The sequence below is a fragment of the Bos grunniens genome, chromosome 11 (assembly GCF_055505025.1).
Source record: "Bos grunniens cultivar Pamir isolate PY7600 chromosome 11, Bosgru_T2T1.0, whole genome shotgun sequence".
In the NCBI taxonomy this organism is placed as follows: domain Eukaryota; kingdom Metazoa; phylum Chordata; class Mammalia; order Artiodactyla; family Bovidae; genus Bos; species Bos grunniens.
Window position 1 is genome coordinate 100,125,994 of NC_141175.1, and position 25,892 is coordinate 100,151,885.

General features: G+C 43.8%; 1 protein-coding gene across 2 annotated transcripts in view; it reads right to left on the minus strand.

Annotated features, from left to right (window-relative positions):
- The window catches only part of SLC9A2 (solute carrier family 9 member A2), a 91,224-nt gene that overhangs the window by 24,368 nt on the left and 40,964 nt on the right, over positions 1 to 25,892 (minus strand). For both annotated transcript variants that reach the window (XM_086327902.1, XM_086327903.1), the window contains exons 4-5: positions 11,635 to 11,852; positions 10,039 to 10,241 (exon numbers count right to left, since the gene is read on the minus strand). In XM_086327902.1, the coding sequence (XP_086184028.1) occupies positions 10,039 to 10,241; positions 11,635 to 11,852 (421 nt within the window). The remainder of the gene's footprint in view (positions 1 to 10,038; positions 10,242 to 11,634; positions 11,853 to 25,892) is intronic.

Here is a 25,892-nt window from a genome sequence, read left to right on the forward strand (position 1 = left end):
TCCTAATACTTGATAACCAACAAAAGATACCCTGCCCCCAAGACTTAACGGAGCATAAGTAACATTTTGTTCATTTTTCCTTCCTCTTTAAAAACTGGCATATTTTCAGAGGGCCATGTCCCAAAAGCTGCTACTACAAAAAAAATGTGGACAGGATGCAAAAAATTGAAAATGTGATGCTCTGGAATTCTAAGAAAAGGAAAATCCTAAGAAATAATAAAGGCTCATCCAGTTCAGAGGAATAGTCTACTTGTCTTATTCACAGAAAACATTTCAACTATTCATTCATTAATCTGTTAAACAATCTGAATTGAGCTTTTACGGTGTCCATGTCAGAGGCTTGGGAATCAGGGACTCAGAGATGGACAGTTAAGAACCTCAGCTTGAGGACGTTGTAGTCTTGTGAGGAGAAGGATACACACAAAACAGTTAACAAAGTAGAAGCAGAAAGAGAGGGATACACAGGGAGCAGGTCAAGGGGGGCTCTGTGGAAAGGTAACCCTGGAGCTGAACCTTACAAGATCTTGTGCTGCTGTGCTGACTTGTGTCTGAATCTGTGACCCCATGGACCATGGCCCGCCAGGCTCCTCTGCCCGTGGGGATTCTCCAGGCAAGAATACTGGAGTGGGTGGCCATTTTCTCCTCCTGGGGATATTCTTGACCCAGGAATCAAACCTGTGTCTCCTGCATTGGCTGGTAGATTCTTTACCACTGAGCCACCTGGGAAGCCCATTATATACATAATATTCTACTAAATATATATATATATATATATAATTATATACTCTCTCTGCATATGCATGAAATACATAATCCTACTTATGAAATGCACAAAACCTTTACAAAGAGAACTATAAATGTAATTAAAGGATATGAATTTTAAAAAGACACAATTCCTAGATAGCACTATATAACACCATCATGATGACAATTTTATCTCAATGTATACGCAATACAATTCCAGTTACATGTTCCAAATGATTTTAAACAGAACTTGAATATTTAGAAGTCAAGGAAATGTTCAAAATTAACCTGGAAGAGTAAATATAACCAGAGAAATTTAGACAAAATAGAATGGTGGTGACCTTACAGCTACCAAAATAGCTAATATGTTTAAAATTATGTGATATGGATACTAAAATAGGCCAGGGTAAGGACGGGGTGAGAATGTGGGGTCAAGGAGGATCCCCAAGTTACTCGCCTGGTTGGCAGATGGCTGCTACCACTGGGCATGAAGAATTCACAGGGTCACTGGACTTGGGGAAGGGGTGAATATGTTAGGGGATGCTCCCTGACACGAATTTGATTGCTGTCTCATCTCTCTGCACATCTTTAAGTCTTTCCTTGGTGGCTCTGACAGTAAACAATCTGCCTGCAATGCTGGAGACCCAGGTTCGATCCCTGGGTCAGGAAGATCCCCTGGAGAAGGGAATGGTTACCCACTCCAGTATTATTGCCTATGAAATCCCATGGATGGAGGAGCCTGGCGGGCTACAGACCACAGGGTTGCCCAGAGTGGGACATGACTTTGCAACTAACACTTTCATTTGATAATATAAACTGTGAGACACAGATATCTTAAAGGAGGTCGTTAATTTTGTTCCATCAGTCCAGCTTCAAGCATTTTTCAGCTTTAATTTTCTGAAGCATGAGTGATTTTAAGCAAACCTGGAATAAGGCACACCTTGCGTTCTACCTGTATTTCCGTCTGCCCTTTGAAATAACATAGGTGGTAACAACCATTTTTCAATCAACACGTAATCTGCCATTTTTAACTTATGTGATTGAAAATAGGTATCAGCACGTGGTTTGCAGTGATGGGTGATTTCATGAGTTTCAGATTCCATGAAGCCTCGAGGTTAATAATAGCTCTAGGGGAAAAAAATCAACAAAGTCCATGCTATTTATAAAATGATATAGTGTGTTCTCAGTATGCAAAGTGCTGTTTCATATGCTTTTACCTACCAGTATCCATTCAGTTAATAAGGCAGTGTCTTACATTTATAACAATAATGTATTGATGAGATGCAATGGAACATTGACACTGTCTTTTTTCTCACTCCCTAACTTTATTTTTTATTTTATATTGGAGTATAGCTGATTGTTGTTGTTGTTCAGTCGCTAAGTCGTGTCCATCGCATTTGGATTCCGTGGACTGCAGCACACCAAGCCTAGAGTGCTTCCCTGTCATTCAGTTCAGTTCAGTTCAGTCACTCAGTCGTGACTCTTTGCGACCCCATGAATCGCAGCACGCCAGGCCTCCCTGTCCTTCACTATCTCCCAAAGTTTGCTCAAATTCATGTCCATTGAGTTGGTGATGCCATCCAACCATCTCATCCTCTGTGGGCCCCTTTTCCTCTTGCCCTCAATCTTTCCCAGCATCAAGGTCTTTTCCAATGAGTTGGTTCTTCACAGCAGGTGGCCAAAGTATTAGAGCTTCACGCTTCAGCATCAGCCCTTCCAGTGAATATTCAAGGTTGATTTCCTTTAGGATGGGCTGATTTGATCTTGCAGTTCAAAGTGAAAGTGAAAGTCACTCAGTCGTGTCTGACTCTTTGCGACCCCATGGACTGTTGTTGATGGAATTCTCCAGGCCAGTATACTGGAGTGGGTAGCCTTTTCCTTCTCCAGGGGATCTTCCCAACCCAGGGATCCAACCCAGGTCTGATGGGCTACAGCAGCCTGGCAGGCTACAGTCCATAAGGTCACAAAGAATTGGACACAACTGAATCAATTTAGCATGCACTTAGCACACATATTCTAGTTTTATATACAGTCTCTCTATTTTTCATTAGTCTTCTGTAGGTGTTTATGTTTTCTTTTTTAATTACCAAATGGGATGAATTTGCGTATGTTCATTTTATGTCTAGCCATGTGGGTTAACAAATAAAGAAATCCCTTCGTTTTCCAACAAACCACTGAAAGACATATTTACAAAGCATAAGTTAAATTTTCATACTTTCACGCAGCTTTGTTGCAATAAACACAACACCCTAGAGCCAGGCCTGGCAGAGAGGAATGGTTACGCAGTGGCCCCAGGGAACATATCAGCTCAGTGAGGTTTATTTTTCCCCTGGGCTTCCCAGACGGCTCTAGTGGTAAAGAAACCGCCTGCCAAAGCAGGAGACAAAGGAGACAGGATTTTGATCCCTGGGTGGGGAGACCCCCGGAGGAGGAAATAGCAGCCCACTCCAGTATTCTTGCCTGGAGAATCCCATGGACAGAGGAGGCTGGCGGGCTACAGTCCATGGGGTCACAAAGAGTTGGACATGACTGAAGTGACTTAGCATGCACGCACGTGCCATCTCTGCTTTCTGCCCACCCTCAAACCCTCACTCTTCTCCTCCCAGCAAAGTGGGAAAGAAAAAGGAACTGCTGTCTGATTAAATAAGGTACATTCTTTGGGTTTGTTCTTTGGGAAGAATTTTCTTTTGGTTTCTTTGGAATTAAATTTTATAAAAAAAAAAGGCGGGGGGCGGCTGTGGCAGGGGTGAGTGGGTATGGCTTTATATTTCTTTGCTGATTTAGCAGAAAACTTTCAGAACTTGAAGAAACTGTTTTCATTCATTAAAAAATATTATTATCATGCTGTCCTGTATAAGGCTTTCTCACATTCCAAGTTTGATCAGAGATTCATAAATACAGTTGTGCATACAGTATTTATTTTAGAATAATAAATAAATCCTACTTACCCCATTTTAGGATGAGGTAAGTAGGGTGACAATCATAAAAGTGTTCAAGGAGGAGCCTGTGAACTTGCAAATCCAGGTACCTCACAGTTCCAGACAATGACTTAACAGCTGGTTATGAAACCAGTCTACTAAGGAGGCAAAATGAGGCTCCATTCTTGCAATTCCTGTCAACCGTACTCCTTGATGGACTTCTAGTTAATAACTGAATGAATTTGCAGAATTGTGACAATCTGCTCTATAATTGTAAGGACTAGCTGAATAATAATTATTGGGCTCTAAAATACATTGAAAGGAGTTGAGTTTTCCTTTTTTTTTTTTTTAATATCATTTTACTTAATGTTATGATGAAGACAGAGAAAATCCCCAGGTTGAACACTGGCATCAGATATTGTGTTTACATACATATTTCCTCCATATTGCTTGGGAGGGAGGTTCCATGATTCAGATCTTACAGCAAAGCAAACAGAGGCTCATGGAGGCTGTTAGAACACCGACCCAGAACAGCTTTACTCCAAAACCTGCACTTTACACTACTGGGCTCCAGCTCTTCTCAATCTGGATGATCATTTGAAAACCAGAGAGACAGGTTATATTGTCTATGTCATTACCAACCTCATTTAAATGAAACTGAGTGTATTCACACGAGCAATCAGAATTGTTTACTCATTCAATGTTCTGGGTCAGATGGTAAAGAGTCTGCTTGCAATTTGGGTTAAATCCCTGGGTCAGGAAGATCCTCGGGAGAAGGGAAAGGCAACCCACTCCAGTATTCTTGCCTGGACAATCGCATGGACAGAGGAGCCTGGCAGTCCATGAAGTCTCAAAGAGTCAGATACGGCTGAGCACAGCACAGCACAGTCGATTTACAATGTTGTGCTATTTTTGGGTATACAGCAAAGTGTTCCCATTATACATTTACATGTATCTATTCTTTTTCAGATTCTTTTTCCATATAGGTTATTACAGAGTACTGAGGTCCTGTGTTGAGTAGTTCCTTATTGATTATCTCATTTTTATATACATAGTAGTGTTTATATGTTAATTCTAAACGCCCAATTTATCACTCCCACAATGAACTTATTTACAGACACACTGCTCTTTTTTAACTTGACACATTAAAAACTTTCTTAATCAGTGTTAACTACTGCTATACATGGTGTTCATTCAGTCTTCTAACATGAGGAATCAAAGCCTCACTTGCATCTTTTGGTTGAGCTCCAATTTGAAAAAATCCAAAATACCAAGACTGAGTAATAACACCTTATATTAACCACCTATGTACACACATTCAAAGAGTCAATAGTATAAATTTATTGTAACATTCTTCTTTTTCCTATTGATGTCTGTTCTGACTGTAGAAGGGCAATTCTCCATCTGTCCGACCTATTCAATAGTATCTAAACTCTGAGCTTACATTTTGTGTGTCCTCTCTCGGGTTACATCTTTTTATTCAGCCTTTTTTATTTCATTTTACAAAGCCTCACCCATGGTGTTGGGGCAGGGGGCTGTTATTACACTGTGGATATTTGTGTAGATAATAAGAGCTGATGGATTCATCTCCAAACAACCCGGCTGCTAGTTGCTCTAGACTGACACGGTTCTATTTTTGTATTTGAGACTCAGACATGACACCTTGAGCTCTGAGAGTGTGGAGAGAAGTCCAGAGGATTGACTCAGCCTGGCCAGGGCTTCCGGTGGGGCCTAAGGACAGAGCAGCAGGCTTGGGAAGAGGAGGAGAGTGACACCCTTGGTCTGACCTGCCCCCTCAACCACTCTGCCCTAAGCTGCTGTTGCATCACTAAAACGCTCAAGGCAAAATGGATTCACTTTCTTTTTCAAATTCTTTTCCTACTTAGGCTGTTATGTAATATTAAGCATCATTTAGAAAAGAAGAGTTACCTGTATAACTGAATCACTTTGCTGCACACCTGAAACTAGCACAACACTGTTACTCAACTATACACTGATATAAAACAAAAAATTACACGCATGGATGCAATATATATTACCGTATTTAAATAGATAGCCAGTGGGAATTTGCTGTATGATGCAGGGAGCTCAAACCCAGAGCTCTGTGACAACCTAGAGGGGTGGGATGGGGTGGGAGGTGGGAGGGAGGCTCTAGAGGGAGGGGATATACATATACCGATGGCTGATTCATGTTGATATATAGCAGAAAACGATGCAATATTGTAAAGCAGTCACCCTCCAACTAAAAATAATTTTTAAAAAATGGATTCATTTCACAGCATCATCTCCCCGCTACTCTGAGAGCAGCTACTTGGATGCTTGTGCCAAGGTTCCTGTAAACACAGTGTGAGCAGATGGAGACAGGGTCTCTGCTTCTCTCCACCCAGAGGCTCCATGCTGTCTCCCTGCATTTAGGACAGGAGCTCTAACCAAACCCAGATGTCTGAACTCAATTAGTATGTTAATCAACTGAACTATACCTAACCATAACCTGGTAAAGACTGTCTTCTCTCGGGGGTCAGCAGAACCCCAAGGTTCTGAGCCTGTCTCTGGAGACAGGGTCCCTGGCTCACCCCCAGCTTCCATCACTCACCAACCTGTGCCCTGATCAGCTCGCTCTCCCTCTCTGAGCCTCAGCTTCCTCAGCTGGGGGAACCGCTGGTCTCCTTCACCAGGGCTTGTCTGGAGGATGAAATGAGATCGTGCACCCAGGATAGCCCCTGTCTCAGTTTCAGTTCAGTTCAGTCGCTCAGTTGTGTTCGACTCTTTGCGACCCCACGAACCGCAGCTCGCCAGGCCTCCCTGTCCATCACCAACTCCCGGAGTCCACCCAAACCCATGTCCATCAAGTCGGTGATGCCATCCAACCATCCCATCCTCTGTCGTCCCCTTCTGCTCCTGCCCTCAATCTTTCCCATGCCCAACACAACAATGAAGAAGTCACTGGAAGGCTCTGCATGGCAAAGATGCTGGTGACAAGGACCTTGGGGGACAGTGGCCATTTCTCCACTCGGGGAAGGATCTCCCCAGGTTTCCTCTTCCCGTCCTCCCCAGGATTCCTTAGCCTGAACAAACTACCGTCCACAGTGTTGGCAGGTATGAGTGAGTGAAGGATGAACCGCTGCATGGAGAGGTAACCAGAAGGAGAAGAAATGCAGGACATACAACACACTCACTCTGCACTGGCCACTCTAGCAGGTACTTCATTGCTTTATTTTTAAGGATTTTTTTTAACATGGACCATTTTTAAAGTCTTTATGAATCCGTTACAATATTGTTTCTGTTTTATGCTTTGGTTTTTTTTTTTGGCCATGAGGCAGGTAGGATCTTAACTCACTGACCAGGGATGGAACCCACATGTCCTGTACTGGAAGCCAGGAGTCTTAACCACTGAACCACCAGAGAAGTCTCGCAGGCACTTTTTTTAGAGTTAAGACCACCCCCTGAGCCACCCTTTCCTGGCTGTGTAAACCTGGGGGAAGGTCTTCACCTGGGCTTCAGTGCCTCAGCTTCCCTGTCTATGAAATGGGAGCAAAGACAGTGCTTCCTCCCAGAGTGTGTGCCTTAGAACAGTTATGGGGATTTAAAGAGCTAACATCAAAGGTGCTTACATCTGAGTCAGGCACCTAGAAAGCATTCCGTGACTACCTGGCAAACAAAATATTTTTTTAAAAAATCAAACAAAACATCTCCTGTGTTCTTATGGTGAGTGTCACTTATCACACTTCCTTGGCCTCCTCACCTGCCTCGTCTCCTCCCAGGGTCTTAAGGTTGGGCTGCCCCAAAGCCAGTTACCGGTCCTCTCTTGGTTTCCTCAATGGATTTTCACCCCCTTGGTGATCACTTCCAGCTTCCCAGCTGTGGATCCCAGCCCTGTGCTGCTGACCCAGCTCCTTCCTGGACTCCAGGCTCAAGTACCGCACCCTCCTGTTCATCACCCCCACCCACAGGTCTCACAGCCCCCAACCCCTCCCACCGCGCCACCCACAGCCCGCCTTTTCTCATGTGGGGCCAGTCAGTCCGTATAGTTCGGTCCCTCACGGCTCCTTTTCCCGACACCCCACACTGAACCCATCGGGGGTCCTGCAGGTTCCACCTTCAGAAGTCAGGTGGAACCAGGACCCCAGCCCTTTCGCCACCTGGCCGCCATCCTCCTGCTTTGTCTGCTGACCGGCTGCACTGCCCCCCACCCCATTCCCCACCATACTGGCTCATCCTCACTGTCCCTCCCCACAGCAGCCGGTGGGATGCTCTTACAAAGTGAAGCACACCCACAGCAGCACCAAACTTCCCATGCTGCTTCCATTTCACCTGGAGAAGAGCCCATGTCCTGACAGTGGCCCGCCTGACCCCACATGACCCAGGACCCCAGACCCTCCCTCACCTCCTGTGTCCCACGCTGCACTCCCCTCCAGCCACGTGGGCCATGACCACACTGCCTTCAGATCTTTGTCTTTAGCCCCCTTTGCCTGGAATGTCCTTCAGCTTAGCTAATCCCTTTACCTCCTGCAAACCTTTATTCAAATACCACATTTTTCATTGTTGCCTTCTATGACTATTCAATCGAGAATTATAACCCTGCTCCCCCCTCCCCTGGCCTGAGCCCCATTGTTTCTTTTTTTTTTTAATTATTATTATTTTTTACTGCACTGGGTCTTTGCTACTTGCATGGGCCTTCTCTAGTTGCGGTGACTGGGGGCTATTCTCTAGCTCCAGTGTACGGGCTTCGCAATGCAGGGTCATCTCTTGTTGTGGAGCACAGGCTTCAGGGCATTCAGACTTCAGCAGTCGTGGCACGCGGCCTCAGTAGTTGTGGCTCCCAGGCTCTGGAGCACAGGCTTAACAGTTGTGGCACATGGGCTTCACTGCTCTGTGGCACGTGGGCTCTTCCTGGATCAGGGATCCAACCTGTGTCTCCTTCGTTAACAGACTCTTTACCACTGAGCCACCACCACCAGGGAAGACCCTACTGTTTCTTACAGTCCAGCATCTTTCACCTTCTCACAGACTCTCATTGCCTCAACTACCAGACTGACTTTCACTGGAATAGAACCACCACAGGGTTGGGGATATTTCTGGATATTTTGCTCACTCTTGGATTCTAAAAGCCCAGAGCTCTGTCTGGCAAACAGCAGGAGCCCTGGGCATATTTTCTAAATGTGTGTGTGTTAGTCACTCAGTGGTGTCTGACTCTTTGTGACCCCATGGACTGTAGCCTACCAGACTCCTCTGTCCATGGGATTCTCTGGGCAAGAATACTAGAGTGGCTTGCCATTTCCCTCTCCAATTTTCTAAATGAATATCCACAAAATAGAATCTCTTAAGAGCTGGATGATTAACATAAAGTGAAAGTTGCTCAGTCATGTCCGACTCTTTGTGACCCCACGGACTATATATTCTATATAGTCCATAGAATTCTCCAGCCAGAAGACTAGAGTGGGTAGCCATTCCCTTCTCCAGGGGATCTTCCCAACCCAGGGATTGAACCCAGGTCTCCTGCATTGTTGGCAGATTCTTTACCAGATGAGCCACCAGGGAAGCCCAAAGTGAAAGTCGCTCAGATGATTAACCTAAAGAGGTCGGTAAACTTGCAAAGTCAGGATCCTGACTCAGGCCCATGCCCTCCTACTACTACCTCCTCCCCATGTTAAACTTGCACTCACCCCTCCCGCCGTTCCATGCACAGCTCTACAGTGAACCTACATCCCAGAGCTGCTGGAAGGTCATAGCACAGCTAGCATTAACACGCACCTTTACGAGGTCAGAGAGGAAGACAAATGCCAAGGATTAGCAAGGGCGGTTAATAAGTTTCCAAGAGGAAGCTCAGCTCACACAGCTGTTTCCTTAAATAGTAATTCTTCTGTGCTGGCCAAGTGACCAAATTGGACTCTCTGAGACTGCTGCACAATCCAGCGACCTGATGAAATACTGTCTCTCTCCTGTCCTAATGACCAAGCCTCAAGTTGTTGCTGTTGTTCAGTCACTAAGTTATGTCCAACTCCCACAGACTATAGGCCTGGAGAATTCCATGGACTATTCATGGGGTCACAAAGAGTTGGACAGGACTGAGCAATTTTCATTTCTTCTTCATAGCCCACCAGGCTCCTCTGTCCATGGGATTCTCCAGGCAAGAATACTGAAGGAGTGGGTTGCCATTTTCTCCCCCAGGGGATGTTCCCAGTCCAAGGATTGAATCCATATCTTCTGCATTGGCAGGTGAGTTCTTTACCACTGAGCCACCGGGGAAGCCCACCAAAGCCTCAAGACACCTCAGCAACATGGCATCCTATGAGAGAAGTTCAAGGTGACCCTCCAAGTGACCCTTTTTCCTCCTGGTAAAAGGAGGGACTCTGCTGGGAGACAGAGCTCTACTCACCAGGATGAAGACAGTGAAGAATATGACCACGATTGCTGCCGTGATGAACAACTTCTTCCGGGGGAACACTGAGGACGGAAGGAGAAACACCAGCGCGAAGCAGATGGCCCCCCGGAGCCCCCCGTAGGCAATGATGAACTGGTCCTTGAAGGTCAGGGGAATTGTCCGGAACCAGTTAATGACCTGAGTCAGGACGAAGACCCCTGAGAAGGCAAACAAAACCGAGGGGAACGGAATGCGTCAGGCCAGGACACGGGAACAGGAAGGTGAGTTTTCTGTTTCAGGGCAAAGTACAGTTAAGTCCCCAACACAGGAACTTTCAGGTGTCGAACTTTCAAAGGTGTGAACATCTGTTCCATGTCTAACCACATAAACGAGTTTACTTGTCCGGCTTACACTGTGACTTGTCAAGTTTGTGCATTCTCTACAAGTGGCGGGGGTTTTGTACTTTACTGTATAGCACTCTACAGACTGGGCTTCCCAGGTGGCTCAGTGGTTAAAAAAAAAAATCTGCCTGCTAATGCAGGAGATGTGGTTTCAATCCCTGACTGGGAAGATCCCTTGAAGGAAGAAATGGCAACCCACTCCAGTATTCTTGCCTGGGAAATCCCATGGACAGAGAAGCCTGCCAGGCTACAGTCCATGCAGTCGCAAAGAGTCAGACACAACTGAGCGACTAAACAACAACAACTCTGTAGAGTACAGTTAGTGTAGTATCTTCATTTTAAGCCCAGGATGTCATCTATGACGAGATAAAAAGAGCTACCACCTAGAAGTTTCAGGATCATTTTTGCAAGAGGGTACATAGAATTGAACACAGTAAGGAACCAGAACACGTGCAGTGAATGTCAGGCATGAGTGAAGTTGCAGCTCGCCCTTCGTCTCCTGTTGCTGACGATCTTTCAGCTCTACCATCTCTCACCTCCTCTCCCTCCTCCAGGAAGTAACTCTTCGTGCCTGTTCACTCGATGCGAGCCCCTGGATGCCAGCTGCTGTATTATCACTACCGTACTTTTCAAGGTAGAGTAAGATTAAAAATCTATTCTTTATTTTTTGTGTATTTTATTAGTACTGTTTGTGTGCAAAGTATCATAAACCTATTATAGGAGAGTACTATATAGCCAATTGTGTTAGTTGGGTACCCAGGCTAACTTTGTCAAACTTACTAACAAATTGGACGTATGACCATGCTCTTTGAACCAAATTAGTTCATCCACAGAGCATCTACTGTATTTCAGAAGAAGCCCTTTCCTACCATCCTGGCTCACATCACTGGGTTCTGGGCCCTGTGTTGTTCCAAGACAGTGAGTGAGAACATGGAGTCAGAGACACCAAGAGAGGTTAATTCCACTTAAAGTAAAAGCCATAAAAATACTCCAGGAAGAAAAAAAAATATGTCAGGATGCAGGGAAAGGAGGAGGAGGAGGACATGGAGAACAAGGAGGAAGAGGAGGAGCTGGAGGAAGGAGATAAGAAAGACAAGAACCTAAGATGAAGGGAAGTAACAAGAGCAACCACAAAGCAGAGGGAAAGAAGGAGAGACCAGTCCTCCAATGCCAGATTCCTAGGCCCATGGAGGAGACACGTGCTCATTACCCAGTGCCCTCCAGATCAGGCAGAAGGCCAGGGTGAAGCAGACAAAGGCCCAGTTCCACTCGTGGTTCTTCCCCACTGTGGACACGCCCATGAAGATGAAGATCAGGGTCTCGCTGACGCTGCTTAGCATTTTCATGAAATACTTGATGGTCGTGTAGGATTTCTGAGACACGTTCTCTTCCACGTACTTATTCATGGTCATCGCACAAGCCGTGATTCTGCAAGAAAAGATTAGCTTCTGTTTAAACAGGATAATGGTCCCAATCAGAATATGAGTCAGCAGGTAGCTGACTAGGCTGGCTTTACCCTTCTGCCCACCACTACATCATTGATTGATTTTTATAAGTGACTATAATTTGCATCCTTGGAAACCCTACTGTTCCTGGAAGTCTTCATCAATATCCAAGGCTCCAACTTGGCTCTGCCCAGCTTTCTAGTCTCTGGATGTGGACATCAGTACATCAGCTAGTCTGCCAGCATCAAAAATAAAACAAGCTCCTAAAAAATTCAAAACCCATTATCTTCCTATAAAGCCAGTTTAATCTTCTTTTTTCCTCTAGAGCCCCAAATGCTGCACTATTGCCTAAAATCCTAAATTTGAAACTGTGGTCACACTGGACTTCTCTCTGCACAGTGCCCCTCACCATTTGTCTGCTCACCAGTCATCTTCTGTCCCTCATCCTGAATCTCCTGGACCTACTCACTCACTGTGACTCTGATGCCTTACTTCTGGTTCTCATTTCTATTGGGTTAGCCCAAAACTTTGTTCAAGTTTTTCCATTAACATCTCATGGAAAAAATCTGAAAGAACTTTTGGACCAACCCAATGCTTATCTACTATATTCACTTCTGGGAAATTCAAAATGTATTCATAGGCTCTGAAAATTCCAAAAGGAAGGAAACTGTTTTGCTTGTTTTCCCCACATTTCCAAAACTCTGGGCCCACAGAGCTCTTTATGCTCCTTCCTCTTGACCTCTGTGGTCTTAACTTTCTATTCCGTACTGGAGTATAGTTAATGAACATTGTGGTGTGCATTTCAGGTGTACAGCAAGGTGATTCAGTTATACATATATGTGTATTTATTCTTTTTCAAATTCTCTTCCCATTTAGGTTGTTACATAATATTGTGCAGAGTTCCCTGTGTTATACAGTAGATCCTTGTTGGTTGTACAGAATTTTTTAAAGTTTTTTATTGGAGTAAATAAAACATAAACATGGCCAAGAGGCACATGAAAAGATGCTCAACATTACTACTTACTAGAGAAATGCAAATCTAAACTACAATCAAGTTATCATCTCACATCAATCAGAATGGATATCATCCAAAAATTTACAAACAATAAATGCTGGAGAGGGTGTGGACAAAAACGAACACTCCCACCCTGTCACTGGGAAGTAAATCGGCACAGCCACTATGGACAACAGTAAGGAGGTGCCTCAAAAAACTAACAATAGAGTGGCCATATGATCCAGCAATCCCACTCTCAGGCATATATCGAGAGAAAACCACATGTCAAAAAGATACACCTGAGTGTTCACTGCAGCACTATTTACAATAGCCAAGATGTGAAAGCAACCTAAGTATCCAATCAGTTTTATTTTTAATAATAAGCCATCATCTACAGAATTGAAGAACCCACCAGTGCCTCAGCGGTAAAGAGTACACCTGGCAATGAAGAAGATGTGGAGTTCCATCTCTAGGTCGGAAAGATTCTCTGGAGAAGGGAATGGCAACCCGCTCCAGTATTCTGCCCGGGAAATCCCATAGACAGAGGAGAACGGCAGACGACGGTCCATAGGCTTGCAAAGAGTAGGACACGACTTAGAGACTAAATAACAATGGAGTATTGAAGCTCCTACTTGTCTCATACTAACCCTATTTCCCTCAGTACCACTTGGATTTGGATTTTTTCTTTATCATTCAAGAGTGAGTTTTGAAAGGTTAAAGAGAGTTTTTTTGTAAACGTGTTATTTATTCCCCTCTGAGATCATCCTCACATTCATTCACTGGGAAAAATATAAACCACACAGGCTAAAAGTAATCTTTAGTTCATTCAGGGAGCGATTTAACAAAAATTTCTATGCAGAAATTATTGAAAACTACAGCTTTGCTGTAGGAATAAAAGAAATACATGAATTTTACATGAATGTTCACAGGATCATTTTCCATTGCTTTGTGTCCTTAACATGACACCGAGTGAGGCTTCTGTCTGCCAGACACCTCCCTGTAACTCTACCCTGCCTCCACCAGCACAGATACGATCCTCCAGGGTGAGAAACAGCCTCGGTAGGTTCCAGGGACCCAGAGCCCACGGCGCCCTTGTTTGGGAAACGTGGACATCTTCATGATGTGGACGCACTGTTCAGGCTGGGGACGAGTGTTCCAAGGGTCACGTTCTAGTCTGTCATGTACAGGTCAATGCATACGACCTCTCAAACAAAGGCCAGGAGGTATTTCACTGCAAAGAGGGATCTTTTTTTGCCACAGGGTGTGCTAAGCCAGTCAAACCACCTCCCCTTCAATAACACCCTATGTACACAAAACTACAAAAGAGCGTTGTTGTTGTTGTTTGGTCGCTCAGTCGTATCTGACTCTCTGCAACCCCATGGATTGCAGCACTAGCTTCCCTCTAATTAGGGAGGCACACACATGACATACCTAGACAGTGTAATAAAAAGCAGAGACAAAGATCCCTACAGTCAAAGCTATGGTTTTCCCAGTACTCATGTACAGATGTGAGAGTTGGACCATAAAGAAGGCTGAGCACAGAAGAATTGATGCTTTTGAACTGTGGTGCTGGAGTCCCTTGGACAGCAAGATCAAACCAATCAATCGTAAAGGAAATCAACCCTGAGTACTCATTGGAAGGACTGATACGGAAGCTGAAGCGCCAATTCTTTAGCCACCTGATGCAGAAAGCCAAATCATCGGTAAAGACCCCGATGCTGGGCAAGATTGAAGGCAGAAGGAGAAGGCGGCAACAGAGGATGAGATGTTTTGATAGCATCACTGACTCAATGGACATGAGTTTGAGCCAACTCTGGGAGACGGTGAAGAACAGGGAAGCCTAGCGTGCTGCAGTCCATGGGGTCGCAGAGTCAGACATGACTTAGTGACTGAACAACAACGACACATGACACTCTTATATTGAATATGTGATGCTTAAGAGCCTATTCTATAGGCTGAAGGGGAAAATACGAGATTATATCTTCAACCATATAATTAAAGTTTATCTCCACAACCCAACTGGAAGCTTCGTGGGGGAAACAGTGTCATCAATGCTTATCACCGTGCCTGGCACCTCGTTAATGTATTCTCAGCCAATGACAACATGGATCCAAGGATGCCTTATTCATGGGAATGGTGGAGTATCATCAACAGATCTGTATTTCAGAAAGAAATCATAAGTACACATGCAGGACAGATCTGGATGGGCACGACCTAAAGACTAGAGTCACCTTCTTTCCCACAATGGTTGTTGGTTTTCAAAATCTACTGCAGCACTTGGTCCATATAATCTCCCCAAACAGGTCCACCTTTGAACAGGTCTTAGGTTCTATTCCATGGGACTACGTGGAGGGAAGGTACATACAGAATTCACCAGTGCCCCCTGCTTTGTTAAACCCATATTAGGGTTTAACATATTATCACCAATTTAGAGATGGAGAAGCTAAAGCACAATAATTAGTGGTTTTTGGATTCACCAGCAGTTGAGATTTTTTTTCTTCATCACTGTCCCACTCTCAATGCAGTATAGAAAAATTTCAGGCCAGCTAATACTGTCTCAACAATCATCAGGGAGAAAACAGACTTTCTATTTTGATAATCTGTCATTGGACTATTTTCTGACTAGAAAACTCCAGCCAACACTTTTTTCCTTACTGTACTCCATGCCTCCACCCTGGATGGTCAATGAAACAATGTTTGCTTCCTTTCCACCAGCACGCAGGCTCTCCAAGCCGGGGTTGGCCTTCTTCCTCCACCGTGGCTCCCTGCACGCAGTGCTACCACGTGTATGCTCACCTGCTGCTGGCTGAAAGTGAAAGTGTTAGCCACGCAGGCGTGTCCAACTCTTTATGGCCCCACGGACTGTAGCCCGGCAGGCTCTTCTGTCCATGGAATTTCCCAGGCAAGAATATTGGACTGGATTGCCATTTCCTTCTCCAGGGGATCTCCCCAACCCAGGGATCAACCCAAACCTTCTGCCTTGCAGGTGGATTCTTTCATCTGAGCCACCAGGAAGCTGCTGGCTCAGTCTAGCTTAATGGAGACCCAGAATCCTTCACTAGGCAGCTGGCAACTGTAGAACCAAAGAGAAAGGCATCCATACAGACAGTGGGCGGAGAAGGCAGACTTCTGGTTGTGAAGATAAAATACGTACACACCTCGTCTGTGTTTACCTACATACTGTGTAGCCATGACTCAGTTCATTCACTTTATGAATACAAGCGCTTTTATGTTTTTCAAGAGTGATCAATTCTCTCATTTCAATTGCAACATTGGGAGACCTGTTTAGAATTGAACGATTTAGAATTAGAATTGAACGGATAGAAAGGATGTTGCAAAAGTCTTTGGTGTCCATGCCATGCCTATGTGTGATCTTAAAATGTATGGATTCAGTTCCAGGAAAAGACAGCCCAAACAACAGCTGCATATTCTCCATAAAGTCTTCATCAAACATAAAAGCCTGCTCCACTAATCAGAGCCGAGCATTAACAAAAACGAAGGACAATTAACAAGCTTTCTCTGCACTGATTAAAGCCAGGTCTGCGGTGACTCAGGGTACACTGCATGTTCTCAGAATAAAGTACTCACTCATGTGAGGTAAATTAATTATTCCAGGGCACGGATTACTATATAACGGATCGCCTCTTCCAGTAAACCTGACAACCCAGAGAGAGTGAGTTTGACACATGAGAAAATGGAAAAAAAAAAAAGTTTTGCAAAGAAATATCCAACCACAAAAACTGAACCACCTTTCTTAAAATTTCCAAAATGAAATAAATTCCAGCAACTATAGATGCTTGGTTATTCATGAAGTCTTGTCCATTTCATGGATTTTCCACATCTTTTGTATTTTTCTCCTTTGGATGTGTTCAACTATTATTTATAGTTCATTTTCTGGCTCCTAAAGTTTGGTCCCTGGGTCGAGAAGATCTCCTGGAGGAGGAAATGGCAACCTGCTCCAGTATTCTTGCCTAGAAAATCCCACGGACAGAGGAGCCTGGCAGGCCACGGTCCATAGGCTCGCAGAGAGTCAGAGACGATTGCAGCAACTTAACACACACAAAGCAATCATGATTTTGTGCAAAAACACATAAGAGGCCACAGCTCATTGTCAAAAGTATGATATTAAATACAAGGCATCAAGGGACCCACAGTGTCCACGGACTCTAGTTGAGGACTGCTGATGAAGGCATGAGTGACAGGAAGACTGGACCAAGATCACGATGATGGAATTCAAGTTTTCCAGCTGGAGAACACCTGGTGGACATTGGGAGAGGGTTGTAGACAGGTGTGAGAATCAGCTGCTATGTGACAACCCTGCACCAGTGAATAGGCAGAGTGTTCCCAGGACTTAACCTGGAAGCACTGAGACCCTCATGGGAGGCTGCCACCTTCTGGAAGTCTTCCTGCTCATCACAGTAGTAGCCAAGAAGTATTTCTAAAAGTGTAGTTTGTAGACCACATGATTCTGAGTAGTCCTTGGAAAAATGCAAATACCAAGACCTCCATCTGAGACCTATAGACTCAGAATCTCTGGTGGGGCCCTGGGATTCTGGTGGGGCCCATAGCAACCTTCTCAGGTGATTCCAAAATACATCAAAGTTTGAAGAAACCAAGGGAGCCCAGGAAGAAGGTTCAGATGAGGAAGAATCAAAGAGAAAAAGAGCTGACACTTGAATCCTGTTATTTAAAGATCTATTGTAGAGTGAAAACAAGGGCTAATGAGATGTGAGGACTGCTGTGGATTTAATTACGCTTTGCCACCTGTTTTCCCTTCCCTTCTCACAATATTCATTATCTGCATCTGGGTGTACATTCCCACCTTCTCTTGCCTAGACTAGTATGCAGGCACCTTCGCTCTGCTGCTGGACACACACTCCCACGCTCCTGCCTGGACAGACTCCTCGTCTCTAGGCATCCAGCAAGCCTGCAGCCCTGCCTTCCAGCTGCCACCGCAGTTCTTGTTGTTCAGTCGTCAGGCTCCCCTGTCCGTCACTATCTCCTGGAGTTTGCTCAAATTCATGTCCATTGAGTCAGTGATGCTATCTAACCATCTTACCCTCTGCAGCCCCCTTCTCCTCCTGCCCTCAGTCTTTCCCAGCTTCAGGGTCTTTTCCAATGAGTTGGCTCTTCACATCAGGTGGCCGATGTACTGGAGCTTCAGCTTCAGCATCAGTCCTTCCAATGAATATTCAGGTTTGATTTCCTTTAGGATTGATTGGTTTGATCTCCTTGCAATCCAGGGGATTCTCAAGAGTTTTTTCCAGCACCACAATTTGAAAACATCAGTTCTTCTTCGGTGCTCAGCCTTCTTTATGTTCCATCTCTCACATCCATACATGACTACTAGGAAAACCACAGCTTTGATTTTACGCAGAGGACTATTCAAACATTATCAGTCCTGAGGGATGGTGTAAAAGGGTTTAGAAGCTCTCCAATCATGGATCCACTAGAGAGCAAAAACAGAGTGAGTCACCTCCCTGCTTACAGTTTCCAAAGGCTCCCGAGTGTCTACAGAACAACATAGGCCAAGACTAGGCATCTGCTGGGGGTGGGGAAAGAACAGAGTGGGTGTTTGGGATTAGCAGATGCAAGCTTTTATATATAGGATGGATAAACAGCCAGGTCCTATTGTATATGATTAAGCTGGACTACTAAATAGCTTAGATATGGAAGCAACCTAAGTGTCCATCAACAGAGGAATGGATAAATAAGCTGTTGTCCATATATATAATGGAATACTGCTCAGCCACAAAAAAGAATGAACTAATGCCATCTGCAGAAACATGGATGGATCTACAGATGATCATACGAAGAGTTTGGGATTACCAGATGCAAACTATCATATATAGAATGGATAAATAACAAGGTCTGACTGTATAGCACAGGGAACTATATTCAATATCCTGTAGTAAACCATAATGGAAAAGAATCTGAAAAGAAATATATATATATAACTGAAATATGCATATATGTATAACTGAGTCACTTCATTGTACAGCAGAAACTAACACAGCATTGCAAATCAATTGCCCTTCAAGAAAAAGGAAAAGTAGGCATGTACCTCTCTTACAACCCTAGACTCAGTTCTTAGGTGTAGGTGGTCGCTTCACCTGGGGGCCTTCTCTCTCTCCCCAGAATGCCCTTCTCTTCATCACTGAGGCTTCAACTCGGCACCACCAGCCCCACCCCCACTGTATTATTTATATGTTTTATTATCAAGGATCGACTTTCCCTTAATGACGTATAATCGACACAGGTGGAGACCGCCATCTCTCCCAGTGAGTTTACTCTCACTGCTTGCTGCTGCTGCTGCTGCTGCTAAGTCGCTTCAGTCGTGTCCGACCCTGTGCGACCCCATAGATGGCAGCCCCAGGCAGAAGAAATTGTGAAGGAAGGACTGTGATTGGCCCAGGGATTTGGAGAACTGTGATTGTATCAGCCTGTGTCTCATGACCATCCCGTCAGCTGGTCATGAGACACAGGCTGATACAATCACAGTTCTCCAAATCCCTGGGCCAATCACAGTCCTTCCTTCACAATTTCTTCTGCCTGGGGCTGGCAGGGTAGATCTCTGTTGATAGGGACGAGGTTTTAGAGACAGAAAGCCCAATGTATCTGTGACCTTTGTTTGATGAGAAGGTAGTCATCACACGGAGAAAGACAAAACTGAAAGAGAAAGAAGGTCCAGGTGGCCAGGTGACCTGGAGTCCTGTTACCATCACACCAAGGCCAGACCTACAAGAATTTATTTATATGAGCCAATACATTCCCCCTTTATGGTGGAATCTGGTTTGATTTGGAGTTTGCCTGATAGCTCAAAAGGTAAAAAATCTCTCTGCATGTGCGAGAGACCCAGGTTGAATCCCTGGGTCAGGGAAGATCCCCTGGAGTAGGGAATGACAACCCACTCCAGTATTCTTGCCTGGAGAATTCCACGGACAGAGGAGCCCGGTGGGCTACAGTCCATAGCGTTGCAAAGAGTCAGACAAGACTTAGTAACTAACACTTTCACTTTACTAACCCAGAGCCTCCTTCTATTGTTTCAGCTGGGCTCCTGCTTACAGAGTTTCTTTGATGGCTCAGCAGTAAAGAATCTGCCTGCCAATGCAGGAGACACAGGTTTGATCCCTGGGTCGGGAAGATCCCTGGAGGAGAAAATGGCAACCCACTCCAGTATTCTTGCCTGGGAAATCCCATGAATAAAGGAGCCTGGTAGGCTGAGGTCCGTGGGCTTTCAAAGAGTCAGACATGACTTAGCAAGTAAACAACAACTGGTTTTGGAAGCTGGATCTGCACCCATAGCTGAATTCCCTGCTCTAACGCTCTCGTGAAAGGAATGAAAATGTGACTTTAATCATGTGTTCAAACCTGTCATAGTCAAAAGTGTGAAGTGAGTGGTCCCTGTACACTGCGTTTCACTATGAGTTTTCTGAAAACAGAAATGGGAATTATTTCTCAGCAATTATATCATATTTACATTTCTGACTATAACCTTGTTTTGCACCTTGGCCTACATAGACTTATAGCAAGTCTCAGACTCGAGAGTTTGAAAGAGGAAAATGCAACTTTAAATTGTAAGCTCTAGGGCTTCCCTCGTGGCTCAGTGGGAAAGAATTCACCTGCTAATGCGGGAGATGCGGATTTGATCTCTGATCAGGGAAGATCCCAAATGCCTCGGGGCAACTAAGCCCACGCACCGCAACTACTGAGCATGTGCTCTAGAGCCCGGGAATCCCCGGGAATCCCAGCCACTGACGCCTGTGTGCCCTGGAGCCCGTGCTCTGCAACAAGAGAAGCCACCGCAACGAGAAGCTTGTGCACAACTGGAGAGGCGTCCCCGATCGCAGCACTGGAGAAAGCCCACGCAAGAAGACTCAGCACAGCCGGAAAAAAAAAAAAATTTGTTAAGCTCTAGACCAAGAGCCATCCAGTGATGACTTGATCAACAAATCAAGTTATTTTCTACAATTTCCATGAAGCATAGACCTGAAGCAATATAATCATTTTCAGGTAAAGACAAGACAAAAAACAGTTGGAAAAGCAAAGGGATGGCACAATCAGTATTATCCAGTTGTGTGAAAATTGTTAGGTCATTCAGTCATGTCCGACTATTGGTGACACCATGGACTGCAGCACGCCAGGCTCCTCTGTCCTCTACTCTTTCACTACGTCAAACTTTCCTTTCACTATGTGAAAATATCCATCCAACAGATCTCAGGGAAAGAGTTCTTAATTCAACAAACTGTTACTGTTTCATGAAACTTAAATTTACCAGGAAAACACTAGATATTTTCCTGTCTAAGAATTCTAAACCCAGCCTAAAACTCTCTCGATTAGCTGCACTCACTGAGAAGAGCAGTGGCGGATTGGTCCTAAAGAATAACCAAAAAATTACCCACAGTCGGTCTTTTAGGTAAATGTCATTCTGAGAAGGTAATGAATGGGTTTTCACAAGCTGCTTAAATACAGCATTTATTGGATTGACTATAACATGGTACCGATTCTTCCTCAGAAATTTAACTTTTCTGTTTGTGTTTCATATAAACTAAAATTATTTTTCCTTCAGCACAACTAAAACACAAGATTCCAAAAACATTTTAGGAGACGGGGAGAGACTGAGTAGCTTTAAAAATCGATCCCTGATCATCCGCAACAATGGGGTACTTTATTTTACTTAGGTTTTTTTGTTTTGTTTTTGCCTCCACCAAAATCAAATCTTTTTTGAGTCTACCTGGAATAAGACTCCTTGAAAATGACCCACTTCAGAAGCCACCACAAACCTTGGATGAGAAAGGTCCCAAATTATATCGCTTTATTCATTTGGACTTAAATAGAAATCTGTAAAATATTGTTCACAAAAGAAAATGCTCTCTGGGAGCATTTATTACGGCAGCTATTTTAAATTTTTGTTTTCTGTTTTTTAACTACTACTATAAATACCCCATATACTATTTCTTGCATTCTTAACATACCTTAAAACACCTAATTACAAACTGTGTAATTGAACCACATAGGACTCATATAATTGAAATTTCACGGACTGCATTTCCCATACAGACCAAAATATATAGTTGCTATTGATCTTAGTCTGCAGATCAAACACAGACAAAAAGAGAGATTAAAATAGTGCTTGAAGGGTTGTTTTACCTCTAAGAAAATGGGGTGAGAAAATGTATTATTCTGAATATTACATATCGGATAAGTTTGCAATTTTAGTTCATAAAAAATATGACATCTCCAAACATAGGGAATCTGTTTTACAAGGATTTTGTTCATCCCTGTATTTTGTGTGTGTGTGTGTGGGTGTGTGTGTGTGCATGCTCAGTTGTGCCTGACTCTTTTGCAACCCCATGGACTATTGCCCCCCAGGCTCCTCTGTCCATGGAATTTTCCAGACTGGAGGTAGGAGGTAGGTTGCCTTACCCTCCTCCAGGGGATCTTTTCAACCCAGGGATCAAACCTGGGTCTCATTATGTCTTCTGCATTAGCAAGTATATTCTTTACCACTGGGCTACCTGGGAAGCCCATGCTTGTAGGAATGACAACTTTTCCTCAGAGAGAATCCCACCACTGAGCCAGATGTTGAAGGTCTTTATATCAAAACCCCTCCTCATACCGTTCACGGGGTTCTTGAGGCATGAATGCTAGGGTGGTCTGCCATTCTCTTCTCTAGTAGCGAAGGACGGGGGAGCCTGGTGTGCTGTAGTCCATGAGGTCGAAAGAGTCGGACATGACTGAGCGACTGAACAACAGCATAGCAAAACCCCTAAATGCAGGTTTGGGGCAGCAGTTTTCATTTTTTATGGTGGCTTAAATTTGACTTCTTAATAATCTCAAGCTGCCTCAGAAGACGCCTCCACTCTCCCTTCAGTGATCTTCCCCTTCCTTTCTGATCTCCCTGTTCTGAAATAAAGGTTCTTTATAAACCACACTGTTCCCATTGATGGAGAAATTGCACACCAGCTCTATTTTTCCCATTTTTTTCACACCCTCATTTTTTTTCTTTTACTTTATCAAAGGGAAGAAAACACATTTCAACAAATCTTTAAATATCCAAGTAGCAAAGCTAACACTGGTAATGTATATGTTCCAGTGCCATTCTCTCAAATCACCCCACCTCTCCTCCTCCCACTGAATCCAAAAGTCTGCCCTGTACCTCTGTGTCTCCTGTGCTGCAGATGGGGGGACACACGTATGCCTTGTCAAAGTCGCTTAGTTGTGTCTGACTCTTTGTGACCCCATGGACTATACAGTCCATGGAGTTCTCCAGGTCAGAATACTAGAGTGGGTAGCCGTTCCCTTCTCCAGGGGATCTTCCCAACCCAGGGATCGAACCCAGGTCTCCCACATAGCAGGCAGATTCTTTACCAGCTGAGCCACCAAGGAAGCCCGTATATGCCTATGACTGACTCATACTGATGTATGGCCAAAACCATCACAGTATTGTAAAGTAATTATCTTCCATTTAAAATAAATAAATACATTTTAAAAAGAATATGTAATAAAATCTCTAAACGCAAAAAAAAAAAATAAATAAATGAATGCTATGCAACAAAGCTAAGAGAGGTGGGATACAAGAAACATAAGTAATCTTCAATTTCCTAGTGGTCACTGTTAAAAACATAAAAATAAACCAGTGAAGGCAACTTTCATAATGTATTTATTTAACCCAACAGATCTAACACATTTTCATTTCCACATGCAAATGAGCAATATAAAAAGCATTAATGAGATACTCTACAGTCTCTTTCGACTAAATCTTAAAAATCTGGTGTATATTTTATACTTAGAGCCCACCTCAAGTTAGAATGACTACATTTTAAGTGCTCAAAAGCCACATTTGGCCGATGACCATAGTACTGGACAACACCCAAGGGAAAAAACAGTGACAGCCCACCAGTTTTCTTCCTCCTCCAAAAAAAGCCAAGCAAACGCTGGAGCTCGCCAGCTGGAATGAGTTCATTAAAAGTCTAAACCATCAAAACAAGTGAAAATAATTTCCCAAATCACTTACACTTTGCTGTTTCTGTTGCTCAGTCGCTAAGTCGTGTCCAACTCTTTGCGACCCCATGGACGGTACCACCCCAGGCTCCTCTATCCCCGTCTCCAAGTGTTTGATCAAGTTCATGGCCACTGAATCGGCAATGCTATCTAACTATATCATCCTCTGATGCTCCCTTCTCTTTTTGCCATTTTTTAAAAATAAAAAACAGTATTTTGGGTGAATTTACACACTTTAGGAAAATAGAATATTATTTCACTCACATCTCGAATCTTAAAAAAAAAAAAAAAAAGAGAGCAAAGTCACAGAAACAGTGTCAGTTGGTGATTGCCAGAGGTTTGGAGAGGGTGCAAGGGGAAAGGGGAAAATGGATCACAGGCTACACATTTCCAGTTATAAGATAAGAACTTCTGGGATCTAAGGGGCCGTGTGGTGACTGGGCCATCCTGCACAGGATGGTACATTCGGGCAGTTAATGGTGCTGCATGGTGCACTTGGAAGTCCTCACGACACACACACAGGATGGGGAACTATGTGAGGCGATGAATGTGCCTCTTAATTTCATGGTGGTGACCATTCTGCAATACACACCTATTATCTAATCATCACATTTTATACCTTACATTTATACAGTGACGTGTGCCCTTCACATCTCAGGAAAGTTAGAAAAAAACAGGTTATAATTTAAAATTCCTCCCTGCATTTTCTAGTTTTGCCAAGTAGGTGAGGGAAAATTATACAAAATAAAACAAAAGGTAGGTGAGTCACCATTAAAAAATAATAATGCAGTTTTGTTTGTTTCTTTTTCACTTTTTTTATTGAACAGAGTCAGAAAATTAGGGGAGATATGATTGGTTTCTCTATTATTTAACGAATTTCCTGCCTTATTCTACTGTCTTCCTCCCCTCCCCCACTCCTCCACTCCATTCAGTGATAGAGGTGGTAATAGAAGATTTTTTTTTAATTTATATTTTTAATTGAAGTTGATTTACAATGTTTCTGGTGTATAGCAAACTGACTCAGTTATATACTTATATATGTATTCCTTTTTTAATCAGAGTATAGTCATCTAATCTATGACAAAGGGACAAGAATATACAGTGGAACAGACAGCCTCTTCAATAAGTGGTGCTGGGAAAACTGAACAGTTACATGTAAAAGAATGAAATTAGAACACTCCCTTATACCATATACAAAAATAAACTCAAAATGGATTAAAGATCTAAATGTAAGACTGGATAATATAAAATTCTTAGAGGAAAAACAGGAAGAACACTCTCTGACATAGATCACTGCAAGATCTTTTTCTGACCCACCTCCTAGAGTAATGAAAATACAAACAAAAATAAACAAATTGGACCTAATTAAAAGTTTTCACATAGCAAAGAAAACCATAAATGAGACAAAAAACCCTCAGAATGGGAGACTGCTAAGTCACTTCAGTCGTGTCTGACTCTGTGCGATCCCAGAGACGGCAGCCCACCTGGCTCTGCCGTCCCCAGGACTCTCCAGGCAAGAACACTGGAGTGGGTTGCCATTTCCTTCTCCAATGCCTGAAAGCGAAAAGTAAAAGTGAAGTGCTCAGTCGTGTCCGACTCCTAGCGAACCCACGGACCGCAGCCCACCAGGCCCCTCCAACCATGGGATTTTCCAGGCAAGAGTACTGGAGTGGGGTGCCACTGCCTTCTCCGCAGAATGGGAGAAGACATTTGCAAATGAAGCAACTGACAAAGGGTCAATCTCCAAAATATACAAACAGCTCATGAAGCTCAATATCAAAAAAAAAAAAAAAAAAAAAAACCTAAGATTTTAACGAGGTCTGTTTGGATCAGTCTAGGATATAACTGAAGGTACCAAAAACATCCCCAAAAATAAAGCTTTTATTTGCCGAGACAACATAAGGTACAAAGACACAGTGAACAGAGCAGGAGACCCAGAGCCATAGATGGAAGCCTGTGTTATGGTCCCCTCTCTCCTTCCCTCAACTGTTCTTTGAGATTCAGTGGGTTCTTCATGATTCAATG